This window comes from Balaenoptera physalus (genome assembly GCF_965194825.1).
Source record: "Balaenoptera physalus genome assembly, chromosome: 4".
NCBI lineage: Eukaryota > Metazoa > Chordata > Mammalia > Artiodactyla > Balaenopteridae > Balaenoptera > Balaenoptera physalus.
The window spans coordinates 21,251,131-21,263,145 of NC_138891.1; the positions used below are offsets into that span (position 1 = coordinate 21,251,131).

The window sequence follows — 12,015 nt, forward strand, 5'->3', positions numbered from 1 at the left end:
ACATTCAGTGCCAAATAAATGTATTAAACAGTAAGCGCCACCAGAATTTGAAAAAAAAGTCAGGAAGTCAGAGCATAACGATACTTTCATTAACCAACATTTTTCATCAGTAAGGTGCAATTATAAAGAAAAAGTCTATGGTAAAAGCACACCAAATATAAAACTTTGCTTGAGAATAAAAGTATATAAAGCCCATGGACTCCTACAGATTTGCAAAGCCTGTAAAGAATATTCAACCCCTTACCTTTAAGGAAGCCAGTTGATCTGCCCACATTTCTATTATAGGAACAAGATGCTCAAATCCACAATCTTGAACAAGATCTCTATTAAAATGTTGGGCTCCTCCTTTGCTCTGTTTATAAATTATTACTGGAGCTCTTGGATTGTGAATAATTGAATTGATGCTCCTTAATACCTTTAAAAAAGACAGTGTTTTTAGTTGAAATGTTTATCACAGTCCTATCAAAGTGATATATGTTAAAGGAGTGCTTTACATATCAATGTAACATCATTACTGAGTTAGAGATTCATTGGACAGGATTCACCAAAACAAGTGTCTTTCAAAGGATTGTACAGAACAAGTGAGTGAAAAATGCTGTGTTATTTTTCTTTTCTTCCCATAGAAAGCTACAGGTCTCCTAAGAATTTGATTTCCGATGCTTATTAACAAACAGTTTTGTTGTTGCTGTTGTTTGGTTTAGTACATGCATTTCAATGTTTTGCTTCTATTATACTTAAACTCTACTTTGAATTCCATTTTAATGGAAAAAAATAATTAATTCCCCTTCATTAAATTATTAATGAGCACAGGAACATAGTCCTTCTTCTCCCTCTGCCTCACACCAAAGATTAAGGAGGGCAGCAGAACTCCTAAGAGAGATCAGGGAGCTGATATTAGCTGAGTGCCAGAAGGTCATAGCACAATTCCATTCCATGAGGGGGGTAGTGAACCAAGCGGGATTACATACATGTCTAGCAATATGTATCCATACCTTGTAGTAGACTGTTAGCAAAAATTACTGCAATTATTACTCTTCCTTATACCCTCTCCCCTTGGCAGTATGACACTGCAGGTTCTCCCATCAAGAGGTAGAGTATTTTCTACTCCTTGAATCTGGGGTAATCTTGGGCCTTGCTTTGGCATACAGAAAAGGAAGTAATGGTGTGCCAGCTTGAAGCCCAAGACTCAAGGGGCCTTGATTATTTCTGCTCTCTCCCATTGAGCTCTGCTGCCATGTGGACCAGCCCAGGCTAGATGGTGAATGATGAAAGACACATAACCCAGTCAACCCAATCACTCTAATACAACCCCAGAGCCACTTAGCTGACTTGTACCAGATTGCAGATGCATGAGGGAGCCCAGCTGCAATCAACAGAACTGCCCAGCTGTCCAAGCACCATAATATTAAAGGGGTGTTATTTTAAGTCACTAAGTTTTAGAAAGGTTTGTTACACAGCAAAAATAAACTGATACGTATATAAAGACAAAGATAGAATAGAGCAAGAAGAGGAGGCAGCAACAAGAGAAGCCTGCCCTTTTACATGGTGGTAAGAATATACCCTGTGACCAAGTGGACACTTTGGAAGACAGTCAAGCTTTGCTTTCATGGAAAAAAAAAAAACTACGTATAGCTGGAGGACCCTAAGGGAGTGTCACTTGAACAAGAGGAGGAGAGGGATTCATAAGAGGTCAGCTGGAAAATGCATTGCCCACAGAATGAATGGTACATTGCCAAGGTCCCTAGTTGGCGGGGAGGAAATAACTGCACGTACACACACACACACACACACACACACACACACACACACACACACACACACACACACACACACACATTCCGTGATTGAGAAAAACAGGCAGTATTTGGTCATTAGCCACACAAAGGGTACCAGTGCTAGATTATACCAGCACCAGTCGAGAAAGATTCTACCCTTTTGCTTTGTGTTCTCACTCAACATTCACCCTCACTGACAACCTGGAAGAAGCTAGATACAGCAGAGGACTAGGAGCGGAGGGGAGCAATGAGAATAAAGAAACAGATCGCACCCGCTTGCCACACTGCTTATTTGGAGAAGTACAGGTCAGACATGAGATAAAGTAAGCATAAGGTAGAAGCCTTGAACTGGATGAGAGATTGAACGGTTTTTTGTTTTGTTTTGTTTTTTTATAAATTTATTTATTTATTTTTGGCTGTGTTGGGTCTTCATTTCTGTGCGAGGGCTTTCTCTAGTTGCGGCGAGCGGGGGCCTCTCTTCATCGCGGTGCACAGGCCTCTCACTATCGCGGCCTCTCTTGTTGCAGAGCACAGGCTCCAGATGCGCAGGCTCAGTAGTTGTGGCTCACGGGCCTAGTTGCTCTGCGACATGTGGGATCTTCCCAGACCAGGGCTCGAACCTGTGTCCCCCTGCATTGACAGGCGGATTCTCAACCGCTGCACCACCAGGGAAGCCCGAGATTTAAGTTTTGACTGAGATTTGAATGACTTTTTCTCCCAATTTTTAAACAAGGAAATTTTGAAACATACAGAAAATAAAAAGAATATAAACAATAAATACTATACTATATAGTCAGGGTTCACCAGAAACAGAACCAATAGGATGTGTATGTGTGTGTGCAAATGTCTGTGTATTTATTTATTATAAGGAATTGGCTCACACAATTACAGGGGCTGACAAGTACTGAGATCTGCAGTTAGCAATGCTGGACACCCAGAAGAGCCAATGGCATAGTTCTAGTCTGAATTCCCTCAAGCCTGAGACCAAGGAAGAGCCAATGTTTCAGTTCAACATTTGAAAGCAGGAAAAAAAATTGATGTCCCAGCTCAAAGGCAGTCAGGCAGGCAGAAAGTTCCTTCTTCCTCAGCCTTTTTGGTCTACTCAGGCCTTCAACTGATTTGATGAGACCCAGCCACCATGAGGAGGCAATCTGCTTTACCCAGTCTACCATTACAAATGTTACTCTCATCCAGAACTACCCTCACAGACACACCCAGAACAATGTTTGACCAAATTATCTGGGCACCCTCTGGCCTAGTCAAGTTGACACATAAAATTAACCATCACAAGTCCACCCCTTGTCAACTTGGCACCCATACACTTTGCCTTAAACCGTATTTAATCTCCAAATAAAGACAATAACAAGATCATGGATCACCTAACATGATACAACGGTGCTGTGTACAACCAAAAATGTCCTAACCCCTTCGCCAGAAGAGGAGGTGAAGTCCTAACGTGAGGATTACTCTTCTCCTTGATACCCTGTAACTTAAAAACTATGATATAAAAATAACAATACTCAAGTATGATGACATAAAGTCATTATATGATAAGAGAATAAGAGCAGGAAAAAAACAAAGATATTTGCCATATATATATATATATATATATATTTACAAATATATGCATACACACATACACCCATGTGAACATATTCATAACCAAATAAGGAGGAAATACACATGACAATTATAATCCTCATTTCTATAAGTCATCATATGGTCACAGCTGGTATTTATCACTACTTTCTTCCATTACCTTTTTTTTTATTATGTTTGCCTTCAGCAAGCACCTCAGCTGGTCCTGGTTCTTTACTTGCTGGGGTAATCCAAATCTTCATTCCTGAAGGGTCTGGGCCATTAGTAGTTCTGCCTAGACCAGGTTGTTGGAGTTTTCCATTGACCTTTATCACAAGGCATGGCAATATTAAGAGATGCCCTAAGGGATGTCCTGTATTCTAGACATTCTCTTCCCTTCCTTCCTTGTGGAGTGGTAGTACACTGCTCAAAGTTCTGCCCAGTGGGAGGATTTCCCTTCACTACTTTCCTTCAGGGATGTCCCAGACAGAAGCTGTAGTGCTGCAGTTGTCTACTTTAATGTGGTCCCTACAGATCATGCAGAGCCACCTGTAAATCAGGCCTAAGTCTCCCCTTCTTATGTCAATTGATCATAGGGAACTCCCCATGAGGCCACAGGTGCAGGCTGGGGGAGAGAAGGTAGTGCAGCAAGAGTGGGAAACCACAGGCATTTGGCCACTGCTTCATGTAATTTATTGTGCCTTCAGGGCCTGCTCGGGCCCAATTTCATATGTACCACCTTCATTTGATGACAGAGTGCTGCTCTGCTCACCCAACTTTATGGCTTGGTGGGTCAGATGACACCCAGCTCATGACGGGTAATTCAGGTCACATGGTAACTTTGTGGCCCACCGTTAAGCCTTTTACTCAGGCCCCGTAGCAGGCCAAGAGTTATTACTTAAAAGGAAAGTAGTTAGTTGCAGAGGATGAAAGGATTTTTCTCCCAAATCCTAAGGGCCTGACTTATGATTCACCTACAGGGGCCACCAAAGGCTCCAAGCAGCATCCCTACCTGCCATGACAGTCTAAGCCCCATCGGATCTGCTGGATCCTGTGGCCCGAATGGCAGAGCAGCTTGCACCGCAGCCTGGACCGATGCAGAGCCTTCCCTTGTTCTGGGCCCCACTCAAAACTACTGCCTTTTCAGATCACTCAGTAAATGGGTTGGAGTAACACATCACATGAGGAATATGTTACCTCCAAAATCCAAAGAGGCCTACTAGGTGTTGTGCCAGGTTTTTGGTTGTAAGAGGGGCCAGAGCAATAACTTATCCTTTACCTTAAAGGGAGATCTTGACATGCCCACACCACTTGAGCCCTAGAAGTTTCACTGAAGTAGAAGGCCCCTGAATTTTTGTTAGATTTATTTCCCATCCTTTAACATGCAAATGTCTTACCAAGAAGTTGCTACTTCTTGCTCAGTAGGTCCAATCAGCATAACGTCATCAATGTAATTGGCCAATGTGATATCTTATAGAAGGGAAAGATGATCAAGATCCTTCCTTGTCAACTAAATTATGATATAGGGCTGGAGAGCTGATATACCCCTAAGGCATGACAGTGAAGGTATATTATTGGCTTTGCCAGTTTAAGCAAACCACTAGTGGTGGTCCTTATTGACAGGTATGGAGAAAAAAGAGTTTCTCATCTCATTTAGAAACATTCTCAGAAAAATCCAGAATAACGTTTGACCAAATATCTGGGCACCCTGTGGTCCAGTCAAGTTGATACATAAAATGAACCATCACAAACACCCATGTAATCACTACCTAGATTCAATAATTGTTAACATTTTGCGATATTTGCTCACTCTATATTTTGAGCTGAACCATTTGAAGAAACTGCAGACATGATAACACTTCACTCTCATACATACTTAAGCATGCATCTCTTAAAAGTAGGCATATTCTTCTACAAAATCATAATGTCATTATTATAAATAAGAAAATTAACAATAATTTCCCCCCCACACACCTACAGTCAGTATTTGACAAAGAAGGCAAAATATACAATGGACGAAAAAATGTCTCTTCAGCAAGTGGTGCTGGGAAAGCTGGACAGCTGCATGTAAATCAATGAAGTTAGAACACTCCATCACACCAGAAACAAAAAATAAACTCAAAATGGCTTAAAGACTTAAATATAAGACAGGACACCATAAGACTCCTAGAAGAGAACATAGGCAAAACATTCTCTGACATAAATTGTAGCAATGTTTTCTTAGGTCAGTCTCCCAAGGCAATAGAAATAAAAGCAAAAATAAACAAATGGGACCTAATCAACTTATAAGATTTTGCACAGCAAAAGAAACCATAAACAAAATGAACAGACAGCCTATGTACTGAGGGAAAATATTTGCAAATGATGCAACCGACAAGGGCTTAATTTCCAAAATACACAAACAGCTCATACAACTGAATAACAAAAAGCAAACAACCCAATCAAAAAATGGGCAGAAGACCTAAATAGACATTTCTCCAAAGACATATAGATGGCCAATAGGCACATGAAAAGATGCTCAACACTGCTAATTATTAGAGAAATGCAAATCAAAACTACAGTGAGTGCTCGCTTCGGCAGCACATATACTAAAATTGGAACAGCACAGAGAAGATTAGCATGGACCCTGTGCAAGGATGACAAGCAAATTCGTGAAGCGTTCCATATTTTTTTGTTATAAAGCAGAAACTAACACACCACTGTAAAGCAATTATACTCCAATAAAGATGTTAAAAAAAAAAAAACTACAATGAGGTACCACCTCATGCTGGTCAGAACGGCCATCATTAAAATCTACAAATAACAAATGTTGGAGAGGGTATGGAGGAAAGGGAACCTTCCTACACTGCTGGTGGGAATGTAAGGTGGTGCAGCCACTGTGGAAAACAGTATGGAGGTTCCACAGAAAACTAAAAATAGAGTTACCATATGATCCAGCAATCCCACTCTTGGGCATATATCCAGAGAAAACTATAATTCAAAAAGACACATGCACCCCAATATTCACAGCAGCACTATTTACAACAGCCAAGACATGGAAACAACCTAAATGTCCATCGACAGATGAATGGATAAAGAAGATGTGGTACATATATATACACAATGGAATACTACTCAGCCATAAAAAAAGAATGAAATAATGCCATTTGCAGCAACATGGATGGACCTGGAGATGATCATACTAAGTGAAGTAAGTCAGACAGAAAAGACAAATATCATATGATATCACTTATATGTGGAAGCTAAAATATGATATAAATAAATGTGTTTACAAAACAGAAACAGACTCACAGACATACAAAACAAACTTATGGTTATCAAAGGGGAAAGTTGGGGGAGGGATAAATAAGGAGTTTCAGATTAGCAGATACAAACTACTACATATAAAATAGGTAAACAACAAGGCCGTACCATATAGTACAGGGAACTATACTCAATATCTTGTAATAACCTATAATGAAAAAGAATATATATGGATATATACATAACTGAATAACTTTGTGGTACACCAGAAACTTAACGCATTATAATCAACTAGACTTCAAGAAAAAAATAATAAAAATAAAATAAAAACCCAATAATTCCCTAACATCATCAATGCTTGGACTGAAGTTTAAATATACTGATATGTATAATATGTGACTATAACCCCCGTGCCAAAAGCTATGAGTTCTAATTTATATATTATTCAAGGAAAGGGAGACTCAAAACATCCACTTTAAAGAGAGAAGAACTGGGGCTTCCCTGGTGGCGCAGTGGTTGAGAATCTGCCTGCCGATGCAGGGGACACAGGGTTCGATCCCTGGTCCAGGAAGATCCCACGTGCCGTGGAGCAACTAAGCCCGTACACCACAACTACTGAGCCGGTGCTCTAGAGCCCATGAGCCACAACTACTGAGCCCACGTGTCACAACTACTGAAGCCTGCATACGTAGAGCCTGTGCTCTGCAACAAAGAGAAGGCGTCACAATGAGAAGCTTGTGCACCGCAATGAAGAGTAGACCCCGCTCGCCACAACTACAGAAAGCCCGTGTGTAACAATGAAGACCCAACGGAGCCAAAAATAAATTAATAAATTAATAAATCAAAAAAATACTTCTAAAACAAAAAGAGAGAAGAGTAAAGCCATTTCCTTTGTTTCCACCATCAAGCCCAGGCTATTTGATAAATAAAAATAAAAATAAATGAAAAACCAATAATTCCCTAATATCAGGGAATTATAAAGACAACATACCAGTTTCATACTGAATTTTTGTCCCTACTCATACTTCAAGCTACAACTCACAGGTCTCCTGGTAATATGACTTGAGATGTTTGTTTTGGAGCTTTTTAATTTTTTATTTATTTTTTAGTTCAAGAGAGTGTACTCAACATTTCACTTCTATTTAAACACATTCCAGGGCTTCCCTGGTGGCGCAGTGGTTAAGAAGCCACCTGCCAATGCAGGGGACACGGGTTCGAGCCCTGGTCCGGGAAGATCCCACGTGCCACAGAGCAACTAAGCCTGCGCACCACAACTACTGAGCCCGCGCTCCACATTTACTGAAGCCCATGTGCCTAGAGCCCATGCTCCACAACAAGAGAAGCCACCGCAATGAGAAGCCCGTGCACCGCAACGAAGAATAGCCCCCACTCGCCACAACTAGAGAAAGCCTGAGCACAGCAACAAAGACCCAACACAGCCAAAAAAAAAAGACCCTAAACTCATCCCTATAATGGAAAAATTAATTAATTCCCCTCCATGGAATTATTATTGACAACAAAGTATATTCTTCTTCTTCTATTTTGGGGGGGGGGTGAAGTATTAAAGGATAGCTTTATTACTTTGCCAGGCAAAGGGGGACACACTGGACTTCTGCCTCAAAAACCTGTGTCCTAATCCAAGAGGATTTTTTCTTTCTAATCTTTTTTTTTTTTTAACATTGTTATTGGAGTATAATTGCTTTACAATGTTGTGTTAGTTTCTGCTGTATAACAAAGTGAATCAGCTGTACATATAAATATATCCCCATACCTCCTCCCTCTTGCATCTCCCTCTCACCCTCCCTATCTCACCCCTGTAGGTGGTCACAAAGCACCAAGCTGATCTCCCTGTGCTATGCAGCTGCTTCCCACTAGCTATCTATTTTACATTTGGTAGTGTCTATATGTCAATGCTACTCTCTCACTTAGTCCCAGCTTACCCCTCCCCCTCCCTGTGTCCTCAAGTCCATTCTCTACGTCTCCGTCTTTATTCCTGTCCTGTCCCTAGGTTCATGAGAACCATTTTTTTTTAGATTTCATATATATATGTTAGCATACGGTATTTATTTTTCTCTTTCTGACTTACTTCACTCTGTATGACAGACAGACCCTAGGTCCATCCACCTCACTACAAATAACTCAATTTCGTTTCTTTTTATGGCCGAATAATATTCCATTGTATATATGTGCCACATCTTCTTTATCCATTCATCTGTCGATGGACACTTACGTTGCTTACATGTCCTGGCAACTGTAACATGTGCTTCAATGAACATTGTGATATGTCTCTTTTTGAATTATGGTTTTCTTGGGGTATATGCCCAGTAGTGGGATTGCTGGGTCATATGGTAGTTCTATTTTTAGTTTTTTTGAGGAACCTCCATACTGTTCTCCATAGTGGCTGTATCAATTTACATTCCCACCAACAGTGCAAGAGGGTTCCCTTTTCTCCACACCATCTCCAGCATTTATTGTTTGTAGGCTTTTTGATGATGGCCATTCTGACTGGTGTGAGGTGATAGCTCACTGTGGTTTTGATTTGCCTTTCTCTAATGATTAGTGATGTTGAGCATCCTTTCATGTGTTTGTTGGCAATCTGTATATCTTCTTTGGAGAAATGTCTATTTAGGTCTTCTGCCCATTTTTGGATTTGGTTGTTTTTTTGATATTGAGCTGCATGAGCTGCTTCTATATTTTGGAGATTAATCCTTTGTCAGTTGCTTCGTTTGCAAATATTTTCTCCCATTCTGAGGGTTGTCTTTTCGTCTTGTTTACAGTTTCCTTTGCTGAGCAAAACCTTTTAAGTTTCATTAGGTCCCATTTGTTTATTTTTCTTTTTATTTCCATTTCTCTAGGAGGTGGGTCAAAAAGGATCTTGCTCTGATTTATCTCATAGAGTGTTTGGCCAATGTTTTCCTCTAAGAGTTTTATAGTGTCTGGCCTTACATTTAGGTCTTTAATCCATTTTCAGTTTATATTTGTGTACGGTGTTAGGAAGTCTTCTAATTTCATTCTTTTACATGTAGCTGTCCAGTTTTCCCAGCACCACTTATCGAAGAGGCTATCTTTTCTCCATTGTATATTCTTGCCTCCTTTATCAAACATAAGGTGACCATATGTGCATGGGTTTATCTCTGGGCTGTCTATCCTGTTCCATTGATCTGTATTTCTGTTTTTGTGCCAGTACCATAGTGTCTTGATTACTGTCGCTTTGTAATATAGTCTAAAGTCAGGGAGCCTGATTCCTCCAGCTCCATTTTTCTTTCTCAAGATTGCTTTGGGGGACTTCCCTGCTGACACAGTTGTTAAGAATCGGCTTGCCAATGCAGGGGACACGGGTTCGAGCCCTGGTGAGGGAAGATCCCACATGCCACGGAGCAACTAAGCCCATGCTCCAAAACTACTGAGCCTGCGCTCTAGCACCCACGAACCACAACTACTGAGCCCATGTGCCACAACTACTGAAGCCACATTGCACAACTTCTGAAGCCCGTGCACCTAGAGCCCATGCTCCACAACAAGAGAAGCCACTGCAATGAGAAGTCCACGCACCACAACAAAGAGTAGCCCTCGCTCATCACCACAACTAGAGGAAGCCCGCACCCAGCAATGAAGACTCAACGCAGCCATAAATAAATAAATAAATAAATAAATAAAATTAAATTATAAAAAAGAAAAAAAAGGATTGCTTTGGCTACTCGGGGTCTTTTGTGTTTCCACACAAACTAAAATTTTTTGTTCTAGTTCTGTGAAAAATGCCATTGGTATTTTGATAGGGGCTGCACTGAATCTGCAGATTGGTTTGGGTAGTATAGTCATTTTCACAATATTGATTCTTCCAATCCAAGAACATGGTATATCTCTCCATCTGTTTGTATCATCTTTAATTTCTTTCATCAGTGTCTTATAGTTTTCTGCATACAGGTCTTTTGTCTCAACTAGGTTTATTCCTAGGTATTTTATTCTTTTTGTTGCAGTGGTAAATGGGAGTGTTTACTTATTTTCTCCTTCAGATTTTTTGTCGTTAGTTTATAGGAATGCAACAGATTTCTGTGCATTAATTTTGTATCCTGCTACTTTACCAAATTCATTGATAGCTCTAGTAGTTTTCTGGTAGCATCTTTAGGATTCTCTATGTATAGTATGTCATCTGCAAACAGTGACAGTTTTACTTCTTTTCCGATTTGGATTCCTTTTATTTCTTTTTCTTCTCTGACTGCCATAGCTAAAACTGCCAAAACTAAGTTGAATAATAGTGGTGAGAGTGGGCAACCTTGTCTTGTTCCTGATCTTAGAGGAAATGGTTTCAGTTTCTCACCACTGAGAACGTTGGCTGTGGGTTTGTCATATATGGCCTTTATTATGCTGAGGTAGGTTCCCTCTATGCCCACTTTCTGGAGAGTTTTTATCATAAATGGGTGTTGAATTTTGTCAAAAGCTTTTTCTGCATCTATTGAGATTATCATATGGTTTTTATCCTTCAATTTGTTAATATGGTATATCACATTGATTGATTTGCATATATTGAAGAATCCTTGCATCCTGGGATAAACCCCACTTGATCATGGTGTATGATCCTTTTAATGTGCTGTTGGATTCTGTTTGCTAGTAATCTGTTGAGGATTTTTGTATCTATGTTCATCAATGATATTGACATGTAGTTTTCTTTCTTTGTGACATCTTTGTCTGGTTTTGGTATCAGGGTGATTGTGGCCTCGTAGAATGAGTTTGGGAGTGTTCCTCCCTCTGCTATATTTAGGAAGCGTTTGAGAAGCATAGGTGTTAGCTCTTCTCTAAATGCCTGATAGAATTCGCCTGTGAAGCCATCTGGTCCTGGACTTCTCTTTGTTGGAAGATTTTAAATCACAGTTTCAATTTCAGTGCTTGTGATTGGTCTGTTTATATTTTCTATTTCTTCCTGGTTCAGTCTCGAAAGGTTGTACTTTTCTAAGAATTTGTCCATTTCTTCCAGGTTGTCCATTTTATTGGCATATAGTTGCTTGCAGTAGTCTCTCATGATCCTCTGTATTTCTGTAGTGTCAGTTATTACTTCTTTTCATTTCTAATTCTGTTGATTTGCGTCTTCTCCCTTTTTTTCTTGATGAGTCTGGCTAATGGTTTATCAATTTGTTCATCTTCTCAAAGAACCATCTTTTAGCTTCATTGATCTTTGCTATTGTTTCCTTCATTTCTTTTTCATTGATTTCTGATCTGATCTTTATGATTTCTTTCCTTCTGCTAACTTTGGGGTTTTTTTGTTCTTCTTTCTCTAATTGCTTTAGGTGTAAGGTTAAGTTGTTTGAGATTTTTCTTGTTTCTTGAGGTAGGATTGCATTGCTATAAACTTCCCTCTTAGAGCTGCTTTTGCTGCATCCCACAGGTTTTGTGTCATAGTGTTTTCACTGTCATTTGTTTCTAG

General features: G+C 39.9%; 1 protein-coding gene across 7 annotated transcripts in view; it reads right to left on the reverse strand.

Moving 5' to 3' along the window:
* The window catches only part of CEP70 (centrosomal protein 70), an 80,832-nt gene that overhangs the window by 8,722 nt on the left and 60,095 nt on the right, over window positions 1-12,015 (reverse strand). For all 7 annotated transcript variants that reach the window (XM_082461243.1, XM_082461244.1, XM_082461240.1 and 4 more), the window contains one exon: window positions 245-415. In XM_082461243.1, coding sequence (XP_082317369.1) covers window positions 245-415 — 171 coding nt within the window. The remainder of the gene's footprint in view (window positions 1-244; window positions 416-12,015) is intronic.